The 18,038-nt window shown below is 52.5% G+C and overlaps 1 protein-coding gene across 1 annotated transcript in view; it reads right to left on the reverse strand.

The window, feature by feature from the left end:
• The window catches only part of Rph3al (rabphilin 3A like (without C2 domains)), a 101,110-nt gene that overhangs the window by 62,912 nt on the left and 20,160 nt on the right, over window positions 1-18,038 (reverse strand). Inside the window, exon 4 of the mRNA XM_059269534.1 lies at window positions 16,135-16,264. Coding sequence (XP_059125517.1) covers window positions 16,135-16,264 — 130 coding nt within the window. The remainder of the gene's footprint in view (window positions 1-16,134; window positions 16,265-18,038) is intronic.

The following is an 18,038-nucleotide window of genomic DNA, read 5'->3' on the forward strand; positions in this document are numbered from 1 at the left end:
CACACCAACCAGTCTGGCTAAGGTAAAGCCTTCCTGGAGGCCTCATCAGCTCCTTCCAGCTCCAAAGGCCACTTCTTGCTTCTCTACCCAACTTGCCAGCCTAGGCACTTAGAACTGTTCAGACCTGAATCACACATACCCTGTCTGTATCACCACAGGACTAAGGCTCAGGCCAGTCACCTTTGGGGACCAGCAGTAGCAAGCCACTCTTCACCTTTGCAAATCAAATCACTTTCAGGCCTGGAGGCAATGAGGGTAGGGGAAGGCCTGGGTGACGGAGGAAACCGATTCACATCAATCTTGCTCCTTGATGTGTGGTTACATAGAGTTACAACTCCTAACAATGATAATAGCCACCATTTATTGAGCACGTATCCCATGCCTGGCGCCACATTCAGCACCCAGCATACATTATCATTATCAAATTTAATCTTAGTGACTTTTCACAACAACTCAGCCAGGGAGGCTTTAATGATCTGACTATCACGGATGAGGAGCTGAAGACGCCCCCCCTTCCCCCTCAAGATGCTGGGCTGCTCAGCCAAGTTCACACATGGAGGAGAGGGCAGAACTAGGTTGGGACCCTGAGCCCCTGGTGGGTTTGGGTTGCAGCTCAGTGGCAGAGTAACATGTGCAAAGCCCTGACTTGATCCAGCGCTGGGAACAGCATGTGTGGAGGCAGGGTGTAGGTGGGGGGGCGGGTACTTGTATAAACTGTGCTTTATGCTAGACCCAACTCAACACTATAGCATTGATGTCTAGGTGCTGGGATATTTGTCAGGGTCACACAGGTTAGGGAGGGCAGGGTAAAGCCCCCTCTCAATCAATCTGGCCGCTTACCTGAGCTCTAGTGCCTGCATATTAAGAAGGATGCTTCTAGGCTCAGAGATGGATGTCACTGGTTCTTAGGGGGGTCAGGGAACACAGTGGATAGAGCTATCCCTTGAAGATAAACTTCCCAGATAGACACTGGCCGCAACAGGGATGTGATCCCTACACAAAGCTAATGCTGCCTCAGGTCCTGGTTCCCCGGGCCTCCTGTAGGCAATCTCTTGCCAAGAGGTACCACCCATCTTGCTGTAGATGCACTGGGATGACCAGTGTGAACTATTGTATCTGGTTTTTAACACGAGTTCTGGGGAGCTAAACTCAGACTTTCAGGCTTGCATGGCAAAGGCTTTTCCCCACTGAGCCACCGCGGCAGCCCAAGACCAGCTTTTGAAGCTGGGCATGGTGGCACACCCACACATAAACCCAGCCTCCCTGGGGAGGCTGAAGCAAGAGTACAGTCTGGGCTATGTAACAAGAAAAAAGGAAATGAAAGAAAAAAAATCTTTTCATATGCTAAAGACGTGGCTAGTGACTTCTAAGACAGCTCAGGAATCGGCTGGTCATCAAAAAGACCAGGGCACGGTTAAAGGGTTGGGACTGTGTCCCCACCCCTCAACCTCAGAGGAGAGGAGAGAGCTGAAAATTGAGTCAGGTGTCATGGTCAACAATGTGATCAGTCATCTCAGCCTCCACAGAAAGCAGAAGGGCGGGGTTCTAGGCTTCCGGACAGTGGAACACATGCAGGTCACTCCAAAGAATTCCTACACTCCTCCCCTACACCTTTTCATCTGAGTGCTTTGCAATGTCCTTTCTAACAACCCAGGAAATCCATCTCCCTGAACTCTGAGCTGGTGGTCTGGCACTCCACAAGAGGGACTTCCGGCCAGCATCTATCTGAAGTGGGGTAGGGCCTTGGGGAACTGAGCCCTGATCTGTGGGACCTGAGTGAACTGGAGGCCTCCCAACTAGAAAATCTGCTGCCCAGCTGATCCCCACACATTTTGGGAATCATCTTTGTTTTTTTTCCCCCTCATTCTGGGGCCTGATCTCCAAAACAGAGACATCCAGTCTTGTTTTTGGAAGGCTCATGGTCTTCATGGGAGGGTGGAGAAGGAGTCTCTGTTGGTTCTCACTACGTCATATCTAGAACTTGGATAACAATGTCAGCTGAGATCAGGGACAATGACACTGAGGCTCTGGATTAAGCAGGAGGGACAGTAAGGTCCACAGGCTACTGTGGAGAGAGACTTATGGACGTGGCTGGGGCAGGGGTGAGGGAAGGACAGACTCCCTGTTTGGTCTTGTTCTCTCTCTCCATCCTTCACACCAGCCTCATGTTTTACTCTCTACCCCTGCCACTATGGCTACTCTCCTGTCTCCAGAGTTTTTGCTTGGGCTGAGCCCCATGTCTGGCAAACATCTTCATATCCATAAGACACATCCACAAGTCTCCTCCTCAGTGGCTCCTTCCTTGGGCTCCCCCAAGAGGGACTAGTGTCTTCCCTGGTCCCCTTTCAGGTATGAGGCCATCACTAGAGCATTACTGACCATGTCCCACACTGGTGTCTCTTCTGTGATCAGCTCCTCCTGGGACCATGGCTTCTGTGAGTTCTGGGGAATCAAACCAAGGCCTTTCATATGCTAGGTAAGTACTCTCTCTATTCCTGAGCCATGCATGTTCCCAGCCCACATTTTTCATCTTTAACGTCCAGTGTTGAGCAGGAGCCTGGAACAGGGTTGTCTGGCAGGGGAGGGGAGACTGAGTGCTAAACACAAGATTCTACAGGGTGGAATTTGCTCTATGCCTGGGCCTACGGTGGATTGTGGAGCATTTAGGGAGGTGCAATTTCAGAGACTCAATCATTCTTCCAGCTAATATGCCCTCTGTATTCTTAGTAGAAGTTCTGTCTCCAGAACATTCCCAGGGTATGTTGATGTATAGTGGTGAATGTAGCTGTCTTCCAGAACATTCCCAGATACTTGTAGAATGGGTTTAGAAGGTAGGAAGGCAAGCAAGGCTAATTCAGAGACCTGGCCCGCAGGATGGGGGCTGGTGGAGGAAGGAGATGGGGGACAGGCTTTGGTATTTTGGTCTTTGTCCCTAGAATTCCTTAGAAGAGCTATCTGTCACAACTCCATAGGGAAGGTCTGGGAGAAAGGTCAGGGCTGCAGATACCGGTGCAAGGGTTGACACTCAGTACTGCCACGTATCAGAGCTCCGAGAGGTGGGGAGGCCTTGGGCTCAGCATCCTTCCATTATTGGAGAGTGCATTGCACTGTTGATTCAATATCCCCAGAACAGACTGTGGTGAGGGACCAGGCATTGCCTGCCTATTTCCAGAGCCCAGCCTGGGCCTTAGGTGCTCAATAAATGCTTACGTGAGGGAAAGAAAACTGTAAGAGCCAAGCTACAGGCAGACTCTAGGGTAACAGCACCCTGGGGATCAGGACGAGGTGGCAGAGAGCTTGGTGGCAGGGCCAGATGCAGGTGGGATGGGAGAAGGCACAGCTCAGCCTTGCTTCCAGAGGCTCACTGGTCACCAGCAGACAGCTGGTCAGGAGGGGGACTTGAGGCGGGGGTGGGGGGGGTGGGGGGTGGGGGGTGAAGGGGGGGTGGGGGGGGTCCCAAACTTGAGGAAACAGGGATGCAACTGACAGGATGGACAATGCAAAAAGGGGAAGGGCCACTATTACTGGACACAGGCAGCGCTAGGCCTGCTGGACCTGAGAGGCGGGGCCGCAGAGAGCAGAGTAAGGAGTCAGAAGATTTGGTGTGGCTGTGGGTCAAAGCACCCCTAGAAACAAAGTCAACACAGACCCCTGGCTGAAGTTAGTAGGTTGTCTCCAGTGCCTAGTCCCCAGGCCCCAGCATGGTATCTCTACTTTGTCAGCTCTACCTGTCCTAGAGGAACAAGGGGCCCCTCTGGTCTCCAGGGATACATTAACCTTCCTCCTCTAGCTCCTTCTAGCTCTGTGGACACGATCAGTGGGTGCCTTTTTGGAACTGTTTCGTTTTCATTTGAAGAATCCAGCAGACTAGACAAACATCCTAGAGCTTCTAACAATCTCTGGGCAAAGGCACTAATGGCTAATTAGGGACCCCGGTGACGGTGACGGCAGGCCTAGAGCTCCACGGAAAACAATGACAATCAGGGTCAGGTGCAGACAGGCCCCCTGGGTGGAGCGAGTGCCAATTATGCCGGGAAAGTCAACACGCTGCAGCCGGGGGAAGGAACTGGAGGCCCTGACACCATGTGGAGGCATTTGGACTTCATCCTGTAAGCAGCAGGGAGCCACTGAAGACTTCAGGGCGATGGGGACAGTGATGTGGGCAGAGCAAGATGTGAGAGGGCAGGAGCAGGGAGGGAGCAGGCAAGCATGAAGAACCGGTGATGAGAGACTGGAAGGGGACCCCGCAGCAAGGTGGCCCCTTCCCTGGACCCAGCTGCTTGGGTCTCAGGTGCTAGAGAACTAACTATGCTCCTGTCCACAACGGAATGTGGTCTCTCAGAAGGGCAAGTCCAGCTTATCACCCACTCAGCCTCAGATTCTCAATCTGCATCCATGGGAAGAAACATCCTTCTCATCAGAGGTGGATAAAAGGGAAGCATTTCAAAGGAGAGGGGCTACAGAACCTCCCAAAGCATCTTATAAAGCCCTAAACCTTTGTTCTTAGGTGGGGTTAGGGATGGAACCCAGGGCCTCCTTCACGCTAGAAGAGCAGTCTGCCATTGAGTTATGGCCTCAGGCTTTGGGTTTTTTTTATTACTTGAGGCTGGGGTCTCCAGCTCTGCCACTCTGAATGCATCCAATCTTGTCTGATTTTTGAGGTGGGAGGGGGTGGTACCGGGAGCCTAGAGGAGGACCAGCTCTCTCCCCAGCCTCAGCTCCCCATCAGCAGAGCTGCCCTGGTGTCCCCTGGGGTGCAGAAGAACTGGCTAAACACTCCCTGAGCTGTGGCCAGTGAGCAGCTGACAGCCATCGGGAAAAGTCTCCAGAAATAAAGGGGTGGTGCCGGAGCGTGGCAGCTGGCAGGGCCGCCGGGGAGGTGCAGTGCGTGGCGCTGAGCCACACCGTGGACTGGAAATGTCATTATCTGCTATTTACCACAGCAGAGGACAAGCGAATGCGCAGAATTACCTCTGCTAAGAGCCGCTAAATAGATTGGCCAATGGCTCTTCCTGCTGCGGAAGCCTTACCCGACTCTATCCACCAGACCTGCAGGAAGGAGCCGAGACTGCCGCAGCTGGGTGGTGGACACAAGGGTGGGGGTGGGAGTCACTGTGACCCAGCCTGGGCAAGCCCACAGAGCCCAGGCAGGTCTGCTTCCCACCCTTGGGCTATAGGAACTCTCATCCACTCGCTGAGGGTCTAAGCCTCAGGATGACCCAAACCAGACCCCTGCAAAGTCTCTGTGTCTGTCCAGACATTTCCAGATCATGACAAACCAGGTCCGACTGTAACAAACCAGGGCAAGGCCACTTTGTAAGAGGCACTCACTGCCTTAGGAAGCCATTGTTGGGTGCCACTCCCTGCTCTATAATCCGCCATGGGCGTTGTGGTTGCTTCCGGCATTGGGGAGCCCCATCTACAAGATGGTACCCATATCTCCTTCTTTTAGGGGTCTCCTGCATACACCTTCTACTCTCTCCCCTTACCACAGGTATGGAGGTAACGTCTGAACTGAGCTGAGCCACCATGAGTGAGCCATATCTCCAAGCCTCCATTTCTCCATCTGGAAAATGGTCTAAACACTGCTTTTTGCCTGTCACATGATGGTTGTGGGTTGTGGGGACTCAGGACTTCACAGCAATGTCAAGGGACAGAGGGACTCTCAAAGTACAGACCAAGCTATGTGGGCTTCCTCCTGACCCAAGGACATGAGTCACAACCCGAGCCCAAGGGCTAGGGAATGAACTAGAGTGGCTTTGATGCTCCAGAACACTCGGGCAGGTGCAGAGGTATAGGAAGTGTGCTTCAGTTCCCAGCTGCACCTGTCACACAGATTCCCAACCTGTGGATGGTAACGGGGTGGGCCTGAGCCTCACAGGATGAATCTGCCCAAACAGCCTATGACACTGTCTGGTCCAACCCTTTCCTGTCACAGTAGTCCTAAAGTGAGGTGGAGGGATGACGTGTGTGTGTCAGGGGGGAATTTTCATCCAAGGTCACATAGAAGGGACAGTGCTGTGACTCGATGTGGCCTAGCAGTTGTGGGTGCAGGAGGGCAGACGCAGATGGACTTAGGCAATGGGGTCCCCCCCCACAGAAGGACCAAGGAGCCTTCTAGAAATAAACTGTGACACCTGAATTTCAGACATGGGTGGGTACATATGTGTCGGCAGTGGGCAGGAGGCAAGCTGCGGAGGCCCGTGGGTCCCAGGAGAGAAGTAGATTAAGGAACAGGATGGGAAATGTCTGCCATCTAAGGAGGCAGGCATCTATTCATCACACTCCAGCCCTGGCCCCAGCAGGCTGTGAGTAGCTACAGAGAAGTATGTAAAATTCCCTTATATTATCACATAGTTCCTAAACACAGAATTGGGTTTTTTGCATGTGTGCGCGGGTGTTGATTCTTATGTGGTATGAAGCAAAAATATAAACAAAAATTATAGAATAAGGAATATATTTAGTACCATCAAGAAAATAGACAGGGGTAGAGTAGGCAGAGGCCTGTAGTTCCATTGTTTGGGAGGTGAAGGAGGGAAGATTAGAAATCAAGGCCATGCTCAGCTACACAGTAAGTTTCAGGCCAGCCAGGGTTACTTTGCAAGACCCTATCTCAAGAACCGCGTCCCCACCCCCAAGTCACAGTATACATATAGTATATACATCTGCAAACACTTGGACGCAAGGAAAGGGTTTGGAAGGAAAAATACCCAGGGTCAGGGCTGGGTTAATATTTTACCTACATCTATATAAATGCTTTATAATTCTCCAGCAGTTGCTGTGCAAGAGACACCATCTCTAAGAGCATATCACAAAGCCTAGCTCATTTCAAACCCCATAACCACTCCAAGGCAAGAACTTTGATTATCCCCAATTTCCAGGTGAGAACATCGAGACAGGAGAATATAAGCAACTGAATCCAGGGCCCTAAACCCCTAGGCAGCAGTATTATCTTTTAAGACTCCAGGAAGAGATGGCCAGGAGTGTAGCTCAGTGACTTGTCTAGCATGCTTGAGGTCCTGCGTCCCATACCCCACATAATAAGTTAATCCAAGAATATACAAGTCTCAAGCACTACCTTGCTGAGATTTTAACCTGCTGGGGCTCAACTACCCGACCTTGTACCGCCTGCCTAGTCCCCACCAATGACATAACCAGGAGAAGATGTCTCCTCCCTTTCCACATCCTTTTTGTCTGTTTTCTGCAGTACTGGTGATCAAGCCAGGGCCTCATGCTGGGTAAGTCCTCCCACTAAGTCACATCTCCAAGCCCCCTTCTCACCCTCTGGAGCCATCAGGTGCCCTGGGCTAGAAAAGGGAGGGCCAGGAAGCAAGCTGTGTCACTGCTCAGCTCTGCTACTGTGGCCAAGGACAAAATGGAAATATAGGCATGACAACGTAATGGATGTTGAATTCAAGATTCCTACCGTTTTCACCCGCCACAAGCTTCTCATTGTATTTGTTTTCAATTCTTGTAAAATCCACTCTAGCTCACGGGTTGTCCAAAGCAAGAAGGACCCCTGATCTAGTGCTACCAGCTGTTGGTCCCTGGCATGGGGAGGACCAGGTCCACCAGGCTGTTCACAGCCGACTCCAGAGCAACTGGCGTAAGACCAGGGAGGTGGTAGGTGCCACAGGTTTTGGAAACCGAGTTGAAGCCGGAGTATAGGCACTGGTGTGGTTGGGGCTTAGGCTGAGGCTCAGGCTAGGGTAAGAGCCCGCCCTTAGGTCTTGGTGGCCAAGCCTGGGGCGGTCTATGCTCCACTGTTGAAGATGGCTCCTGGGTGCTGAAGAGCTAGGCAGAGGAGCTAGAAAGAGATCTCAGCTCCTGTTCTTTGTTCACGCTCCTCTATTCCTCGTGCCCCACTGGACAGCTTTGTGGGGTCACAGGGTGGTCCCTTCTCAGTTTTGCTTCAGTCCCAACCTGGGTGACATGGTCTCACACAACAGGTGCCCCGAGACTGGCCCTGGCTCGCTTACTGGATAGAGAAGTTGACATTGTAACAGCTGGACACCTTGAGATATTAGGTCATGAAAACGTCAGCTGACAGGCCCCACACCCTCACCTGCTCCTCCTGCCTTGGCCTTTTCGTGCCAGGCACCTGTGCTCAGACACAGCCTGTTGGGTGAGGCCATTAAGACCCTACCTGGAGGAGGACTTCAGCCTCCACTTAGTATCCCTTTCCTCACCTGAGAAGTATGTCTAGCCAGCTCCCAAGGCAGCAGCGCCGGTGATAAAGTGGGTAAGGAGGCCTGGCATGGAGGCAGCTGTCACAGGGTCTTACGTAACCCAGACTGGCCTTGAACTTGCCGTATAGTTGAAGACGACCTTGGGGAGAGCACCGCCATGCCAACTTTCGTGTCATGCTGGGCATACCCGTCAAAGAACTCTGCCAGTTGAGCCGCACCCCCGACCCACAGTAACTTGAACTTGTTTCATTGTTTTTCTTCCTTGCTTCTGAGTGTCTATGCTGGTGGTCCTGCCAATGCACCGCATCCCCCCAAATCTCCCGGAGAGGTGTGTGTGGACCTCAGAACTGCTCAGCCCCCCTTGGATGCCTCTACTGATGCAGGAACAAGTGCAGATGCCTCAGCCTGGCCCTTCCCTCTGTTTTCAGATCGCCACCCCCTCCAGGTCCCCTTCCTCTCTCCTCCAACCTCAGTCTCCCATTTACCCCAACCATCAACTACACCGAGTACCCAGCAGCCCTGTGCCTCTCCAGAGCCATGCCTGCCCTAGCCACGCCCTGTTGGGCACCTTGTTATTCCTCCCAGGATTGCTCCCCATGAGTGGAGGCTGCTCAGCTGCTATTCTGGGGCTCCTTTTGACTTCCTCCCCTACAGCTCTCCCTTTCCCATATGAGATCTGGGAGGCGGGGGGGGGGGGGGGGGCAGGCCTGGCATCCCCATCTCTCCCCTGGATGTCAGATAGGTACAACGTCTAGAGTTGCAGAACTGACGCACAGGCCAGGGATGGAGAGTCAATCCACTGAGCTGTGGGCATTAACTGGCCAAGTGGGCCATAGCCCACCTTCTTCTATCCAGATGACCCCGAGTAGAAGGTCAGCGGTGTGCTGGTGGCATAACGGGGTGAACAGAATGGGCTCTGAACTGCACTGAGTGGCAGTTCCTATATTTAGGGGAAGAAAAGCCTGGCTGCAGGCACCAGGCAAGATGAGTGCCCGTTAATGGAGATGTTCTGCTTGCCAACCCCAGGCGAGGTGGATGTTCCAAGATGCAGCTTGGTGTCTGGTCCAATCCTCTGATCCTAACGACAGGAGCCAAGTCAATTCCTGCCAAACAGCCTTGGCGACAGGCAAGCAGCCAGAGCGGCCCCTCAGGGCAGAGGAATTAAGTGACTTTTTCCGGGAATTTAGGAAACATCAGTGGCCGAATGAAAGAATCCATCTTTGTAATAAGGCACAAACACACGTCTTCCACATTGAATTAGGCCGAGGAAGAGAAAGACACAGCGAGGCCAATTTGAGGCAACTGGGATGAATATCCTGTGTCACTCAAGGTGGCTGGTAGCTGCCTCTATGCTCGCTCTCCCTCCACACCAGGGGCCGAGGTGCTTAACATCAGGCTTGGAAAGGGACACCCCCAATTCCCTGTAAAAAAAAAATGGCCACCTCCTAGCTCTTATACATTGGTGGCAGGATGTAAAATCATTCAGCCACTGTGCAGAGCAGTATGGTGACTTCTCACAAAACCATCGCTGAACTACGGCTGGATGCAGCAATGTCACTGTTGGGTATATACTCCCAGGGACTTGGAAGTGGGATCTCAAGAGCATACACAGTCACATCGCTTGCAAAACATGGGAGCACTCCAAGTGTCCATCACAGATGACTAGGTCAGCAAAGTATGATCAAATGGACACCTCAGAAGGTTAGTCCCTTCATAAGGAACACGAATTCCAGCAGGCACATGCCATGGTATGGATAACACTTGAAGAAATCATGCCTGACAAATCTGGTGAAATGCAGATTCTGGCTCAGGGGGTGCAAGGGGGCCTGAGAATTTGCGCTTCTGGTAAGCACTGAGGGACGTCCGTGCCTCTGGTCCTCAGCCCGCACTTTGAGTAGCCCAGCACCTGAATTCTTTGCCTCCTCTGGTGTCTTCACCTTCCGGAGGTGCTCTCTGAGGACTAACTGGGGAGGACTCCCAAATCTTCAGAGGCACACCAGTCCCTGCTCAGAGTCAGCAGACTTTATAGGAAGTGCTACCGCCAGCAGATCCAAAACCTACCTAGGGATCTAAGAGAGGAGGGCCAGCAACAGGTGTGAAATGGTGACGGAGAGGGTAGGGAGGGACTCCGCTTCCTCAGATTGCCCAGGCTAGTGGCAGGCAGGAGGGTGGCAAGGAAGTGCCATCTGCTCTTCCCTTGCTCAGCAGCCTCAAGTCCCTCACCCTGAACAGAATGGAGTCTCGGGCTCAGGGGATTTGGCACAACCTCTATCCAGCCTGGGATGGTTATGGCCAGTCTCGGCAGCGAGACACAGATCCTCCTTAGCTCAAAATGGTCTGGAATCTGTGGCAGGAGGGATCAGGGGTGACCCACGCCTTGCCTTACAGTGTTTCCCCCATAATGGGCTGAGGCCATGACGACCCCATGGGAACTTTTGCTAAGGGACTGGAGAAAAATGCAGGGTGACCTCAGACCGCTACCAGGACCCAGCACACATGATCTAGGTTATGTCAGGCTGCCTCTCCTGGGCCCATACTGTGAGATCCATTTGGCTGAGACCAGGGAAAGCTCCAACTGCTTCCTGAGACTGGTGACAGAACTGTCCTGGGCTCAGATGGTCATCCTGCAGCCAGGCACAGCCTCCCATGGCCAGAAAGCTGGCCTCTCAATTAGGTGGAAGGCTGGTTGACTCAGATCGTAGGCAATTAGGAGTACCAGGCCTCTTTAATTAACCAGCCAGCCTCTCCCTTCCCGCTACAGCCGGGGAAATGAGGCCAGGCAGCCAGTGTGAGTGTGTGTGAGTGTGTGAGAGTGTGTGTGAGAGTGTGTGTGAGAGTGTGTGTGTGAGTGTGTGTGTGTGTGTGTGAGTGTGAGTGTGAGTGTGAGTGTGTGTGTGTGTGTGCGTGCACAGGCCCAATTAGAGGACCGCAGCTCCAGGGCTGCTGAGCCTCCCATCTGTATGTTCATTAGCTTGTGGCTGCTGAACACTGTCAGAGATCTTGCTGGAGGGGCATCAACGTCCCCAGGAGCACCTGAGGACCTGTCCTCCCCCAAGAGGTCTGGCTTGGACACATCCAATGCCAGGGATCTCCCCAGCATCTTTTCTCCTCAGCCAGCCCAAACACACACACACCTTCTGGTCTTAGGAGACTGGATCCTCCAGACAGCTCTCCTGGCTGCTAAATCCTGGGACCCCTAGGTCCCCAACAGCTGTGGGACGTCACTGACATGGGTGTCACTCTAGAGTACTGCCCGTTAACCTTGGCAATCAGGACCTGAGAGAAGAATGCTCCCTCTTCTAGATTCCTCTCACCCCCCCCCCCCCCCAGTACCACAGAGACTGCTCCTCGGTGCTGTATGACTCACTGGCACCAGCACACTAAAAGGGGTCCCTGCCAGCTCGAAACTGACATTGAGAACTGCAAAGGTATCCAAGCCCTCTATGCAGTGACCTAAACTTTGGAAAAGAGGAGACTCATCATGGCAGCTTCACCATAGAGCTCGGGAAAGCACCAGTTCTTCTAGGCACGGTGGTACCGTCCAGAATCCCAGCACTCCAAAGGCAGAGGCAGGAGGATTGAGTTTGAGGCCGCCATGGGCTACATATTGAGACTCCATCTTATAAAAAAGAAAAAAAGAAACAAGACTGAACCATAGCATGGATTCTAATAAGGAAAACATAGGGTACAATTGACTGAATTGGGTTCCTCAAAATTCCACTGTTGAACCCCAACTCCCATTGTAACTCTACTGGGAGAAAGGCTACCTTGGGAGTAAAGAATTAAGGTTCAATGAGACCTTAAGTGTGAGGCTGTATCCGATATGATTAATGTTTGCAGAGGAAGAGACACCAGGGCCCTGCCTGGTGCCATATGAGGACATGGGAGAAGCCATCCATCTGGCAGCCCAGGAAGACTGAATTGCCTTGGACTTCCCAGTCCTCCGAGCCATGGGGAAATAAAGGTCTGTTGTTAAGGCACAGAGTCCTGGCTGACGGATCTGCGGTGTCGCTGTGTCTCTCCTGTGACCCACGAAGGTCAGGTCTATGCTCTGCGGCAAGCGTGCAGTCTGAGCAGGGAGTACCTGGGGCGGCTGAGTCACGGTGGCAGGGTCCCCCATCTTTGCTAGATGCTAGGGATGGAGCAGACTGTGAAGGGCTTCCCTGCACCAGCTAATCCACACCTCCCATCCACCTGGTGCTGATGACTGCGTTGTGACCTTGTCTTACAGATAAAGAAATAAGTCCCAGAGCGGTGAAGTGAGTGTTACCAGACCACTCCAGTTCAGCCAAGCTGGAAACACAACCCAAGCTGGTGCTGGAGCTCTGGGCACCTCTCTTCCTGCCATGAGGAAAAAAGAAGAAAAGAGAAGCACTCCTCCCCCGCGCGGCCACACCCAGTCAGTCAGGGGTCCTAGGCACTGTTCAGGGCTGGTGTGGTGACAGCATACTGGCAATTCTGGACATAGGGTAGCCCAAGTGGCCTCTCATTCTCGCTTTCTGCCTTTTGGGCTCTTCTCTCCATCAGGGAACCCTCATTCAGAACTAATTCTTCCTCATCTGTTTAGAATACACCAAAGACACTGATGCTCTGTTAAGGAAGGGCCTCCATCCCCGTGATGCCTTCTCCCTAAGCCCATCGCTGCTCAAGGGCAGCCATCACCACCAAGCTTGCCCTCTGTGCTCTGTGTCTCCCTGAAGTCTTTTTGGCCTTTAGCAGCTACAGCCGTCCCTTCAAAACACACAGCAGGGGCTGGAGAGCTGGTTCAGTGGTGAAGAGCACTGGCTGCTCTTCCACAGGACCAGGGTTCAAGTCCCAGCAACTCTATGGTGGCTCACAACTGTCATTCCAGCTCCAGAGGGTCTTCTGCCCTCTTCTGGCCTGCACAGCACTTGCACTCACAGAGTACACAGACACACACATTAGGGCAAAACACCCAAGACACTTAAAACACACTGTACCCCATCCCTTCTCAGTACTCCATGCCATGCTCAATACTCAGCTTCATCCTCTTAAATACATAATAGAATTCCAGCTTCTGACCTTGAGTTATGAGGCTCTGTGGGACCTGGCCCAAGCTCATCCCTCGCCCCTCTGTTCCAGATATGTTCCGCCCCCCCACCTCCCCGCCAGACAGAGTTTTGCTGTGTGTAGCTCCGTAGACCAGGCTGGCCTCGAACTCACAGAGATCCACCTGGCTCTGCCTCCCAAGCACTGGGATTAAAGGCGTGCGCCGCCACCGCCCAGTCTGTTCCAGATACTTTTATTAGCTCTTTAAGCCCAGCTAGTTCTACCCCAGAATCTGTGTGCCTGCAGCTCCCTCTGCCCAGAACATCTGTCCACCAGATCCTCCCAGGACTGACTCTTGCTTGTGTCCAGGCTCAGTTCAGAGAAGTGTCCCCTTAGCAGCCAAAGTCACATCACTGTCTCACTCCGCAGATCCCTCGGTCTTCCTGGCATTATTTTGTGTTTACTTATTTAAAATTTGTTGTCTCTTTCCAGTCTTGGGAAAACAGCTTCGGGGACAGCAAGGGTCTTGCCTACCTTCTAGAACCAGCCTGCACATGGTGGACCTTCTACTATTTAAAAATTGGCAAGCTGGGTGTGGTGGCGCACCCCTCTAATCCCAGCACTCGGGAGGCAGAGGCAGATGGATCTCTGTGAGTTCGAGGCCAGCCTGGTCTACAGAGAGAGTTCTAGGACAGCCAGAGCTGCACAAAGAGACCCTGTCTTGAAAACTCAAAAATTAAATAAAGAATGGTTACCTATAAATGGATAACCCAGTCTTCTTGAGGACATATGAAGAAAACACCCCCAAACCTCTCAGTGCCCTCAATCTACTAGGCCTCCCCCGCTCCCCCGACCTTTACCCTGAACAAATTTCTGCCAGACCAGCACTCAGTCTTTCTCACTGGCCGAGTAAGACACATCATGGAAATGCTCTCCAACCAGCGACCAGCCCAGCCCCAGGGCACTGGGCAGTGGGGGAGGGGAGTCAGGGAGAACATTTCTCCCACAGCCCTCATCCAGCTGAGGCCCTCCCCTGGGACAGCCCGTTGCCTAGGCAATGGCTCTCTGAGGAGCAGCTGGCATTAACTCTTTAAAAACTGGGACAGTAGCTCACTTTGTGGAAGAGCCTGGGACGTTCCCTGGGGGAGGAGATAGGCACTGCCTGGAATCTTTAGAGTAGTTGTGAGGTGGAGAAACAGGAGGAGGAAGCCGGTGGCTGGGGCCACAGAGGCAGAAGGCTGACGACACAAAACATCACCCACCTGGTCCCACTCCTGGGAGCAAAGCATTCCCAGGTTCCCACAACCACCACATATGCGGTCTCTACTTCTGAGTGAAAGAGGAACCAGCACACCCTCCAGGTCTCCATCACCCCTCTGCTGGGCTCGGACGATCAATCCACACCCTTTAGACTCGTATCACCACAGGGAAGACTGTGCCTCCAGGTCCGGGCTTTCCCACTGATTCACTGGGTATTTTAACCTCTTCCACGGTTAGCTTTGGAATGCCGCTGATGATGCCCTTGTCAAGGCTGCAAAGCGTTCGTGTTTCAAGTCCATGTTTACTGCTGCGGTGTGTCCACCTCTGCTGTCTTCTTGGTGCTTCCCACCCATCCCAGGATTGATTAATCCCTGAAACCATTCTAGTTGACTACAGCTTGTCATCTTTTGTCATCTTAAGAAGATTCTTTTCCCTCTGTCTTGTTCACTTTAAGAACTCCAAGCTTGGGGCTAGAGAGACGGCTCCGTGATTAAGAGCACTGTCTGCTCTTCCAGAAGACTCAGGTTCAATTCCCAGCACCCACACGGCAGCTCACAACTGTCTGTAAGTTCCAGGGGATCCAACACCCTCACAGACATAGATGCAGCAAAAACACCAATACAGATGAGATATAAATAAATAAAATGAATAAAGATAAAGAACTCCAAGCTTAAAACAATGACTGACACGTGGGAGTTGCTTGAGGATGGGTTCCAGCAAAACTAGGGTAAAACCAAAAAGGCGAGTCTCTGACCTAGGGAGGCATCGATGGGAGTCGTGCGCTAATTACTATACAGTACAGTTTATAGCTGGAAGAGGAAGAATCCAGAAGAGTTTCATATGATAGTGAGTAAAACTGAGATTCGACATAAATGCGAACATTGGAAGGTACATTATTCCCTGGGAAATAATAAACTAAAGTCAACTATTAAAAAAGTCTTGGGCTCATTATGAAGTGATTTAACTCATGGCACAGTTTAGTATAAGAAAAGGAGAAAATCCACTTGCTCTTGGGAAGGCCTTTCTCGCTGGCATCAAGAGAGCAGACTGTCAGAAGGGAAGCCCAGGCCAGCGCTACTCAGTCCCGAGGAAACAGTACTCGCCTAACGTTTACTGAGTGCCTTTGTGCTAGGTAAGGTTTGTTTTTTTTTTGGTTTGGTTTGGTTTTGTTTTGAGTCAGGGTTTCTTTGTGCATCCCTGGCTGTTCTGGAACTCACTCTGTAGACCAGGCTGGCCTTGAACTCGCAGAGATCTGCCTGCCTCTGCCTCCCAAGTGCTGGGATTAAAAGTGTGCACCACCATCACTGCCCAACACTAGGTAAGGCTTTATGAGTTTTGCATTTAATGTATCTGTAAATGTGATAGTTGCCCCTATTTTCCAAATTGAGAAAATGAGACATGAGATACCAGACCAATTTCCTGAGGTCAAATGGTTGGTATAAGAGCAGGATTTACACCCAGGCTCGCATTCTTCTTCCCAGAGCTATCTCTAGAAGCCATGCCACGCAATCTTCAGTCCCTTCTTGCCAAACAGCAAACGATATCACCACATACGTAAATGTACACATGCACACAAGTGTGCACACACTGTCCTGGAAACTGGGATGCAAAGCCATGGGGTGGCAGAGCTGACCTGTGCTGGGGAGCTGATTGGCAAGGCTAGAGCAGGGCTTACCTTCCTGCAGTCTTTGCAGAAGACAGAGGCGCTGCCCAGGAAGCCCAGGACCTCCCCGCAGAGCAGACACTGGGAGAGGCCATTGCCCATCACGTTCCGCTGCATCGTTTCCAACCGCTCCACCAGACGCCTGCAGCACAGGACACAGAGTCAGAGGGACTGTGCTTCCTGACCTTAGCCTGAGGACTGCTTGGGCACAGCTGCTGATGGAGTCTAAGCATATGCCCCTTCCCCTGGCTAACTCCCAGTCACTCATTAACTTGCCATTAACTGAGCACCTAGGATGTGCAGGACACTGGGAATATTGCGGTAAACGGGCCAGACAACACACATGGCCCCGGCCCTCCTGGAACTTAGGTTCAACAAGGGGGGAAATTCATAAGCAAGAAAACCAGTCAAGTGTGAGGGAACAAGAAGGGACAGATGAGGGGCCAGAGGCACAGTAGATGGAGGCCAGGGAAGGCACTTTGAAAACACAGAGGGCTGAGAAATAGTCCATAAGGCAGAGAAGGGCAGGCAGGGGGCTGAGGCAGATCCCTGGGGATTTGCAGGTCACAGGCTGGAGTCTGGTTTCCATTTGAAGCTGCTGAAGAGTTTGAAGGTGATTTGATCCAAGTGACTTTTTTCTAAGCTCCTGTGGAAATCTGGGATAATGGGGAGGAGAGTGGAAAGGAGGAAATCCGAGCCTCTCTCAAAAGAAGGTTGGAGGGTTGGAGGCCTGGAGCTGCATCCCAGAGGGTAGTATTGAAGGCCGGGTATGGGAGGAACAGCAGACTTTGGGTCAGAGCACCTGGGGTGGGGGGTGGTGGTGGTGGTGAGAAGTTGTAGCAGAAGAGGAAAATAAAAAAACTTTTTCTTTGAAACTGCTGGATGCTGAACACCCAGGAGCCCGGCTGAGCCTGCACAGGTGCCCCTGCACCGTAGATCCCCCTCCCCCTCCCCCTCCCCCTCCCCCTCCCCCTGCTCTGTAACTACATCCTCCATGGAACTGTTCGACTTGTCAGCCACTCTGCTTCTGGTACCCAGCGGATGCTCAGTGGAAACTCTTGAATGGATGAAGACTAGTACGTGGCCACATCAAAGCCTCTGGTGGTCACCCCTACCTCCAGGGGGAGGAAAGTATACTTCCTGTTTTAGAGAAGACTGGAGCTGAGGGAATAGGAGGCGACATGCTGAGCCACAAAGCTCCCAAGAAGAGGAGCCGGAGTCCCCTTCCAAACCTGCCTGGTACAGGGCCCCCTCACCACAGGCCAGTGCTTTCTTGAGGTGACAGGATGTTGCTAAGGGGGACAAGGGATGTCTAGCTCATCAGTGAGGCCACTTCCATCTGCATGCCCCACACTGAGCACCCCTGGTTTCCATATATCGGCATTGTTGTCCGTCTAGGGACCCGTAGGGCCTTGGGGGCAAACCCAGTTCTAGCCTGGCACGACCCATTTGCTCTCAGGAACCCTCTTGTCAGCGTGTGTCGTGTTTCCATGCCTCATGCAGAGGACACACTTCCTCCATGTGAACAATCCATCTGCGGTATTGCCTCTGGGTCATACGCCCTGCAGCTTAGCACTTAGGGCGGCACCACACCCCAGAAGGGACTTCCTGTGGAGGCCCAGACAGCAGCCTGCTGGCTGAGGGCATCCAAAAGAGTTTCCACAGCACAGGCGAGCCTGTGTGAGCCTCCTGCAACCCACTCCCTGCTCACCATCCTGGGGTAAGCATGGAGGCTTGGAAGTGGGCTGGGGGTGGAGGTGGTCAATCACTAGCATTCATTGCTAGCCCAGAGCCTGCCTAGCAGGACCCTTGTGGAAGAGACCTGTAAGAGGCCAGGTAAGATGAAAAAGAGACCCAGCCATTCCGACGTAAGCCCTATTCGCTCTGACACACTAATGACCCGTCTGTGTGATTGA

Source organism: Peromyscus eremicus, chromosome 8a (assembly GCF_949786415.1).
Source record: "Peromyscus eremicus chromosome 8a, PerEre_H2_v1, whole genome shotgun sequence".
NCBI lineage: Eukaryota > Metazoa > Chordata > Mammalia > Rodentia > Cricetidae > Peromyscus > Peromyscus eremicus.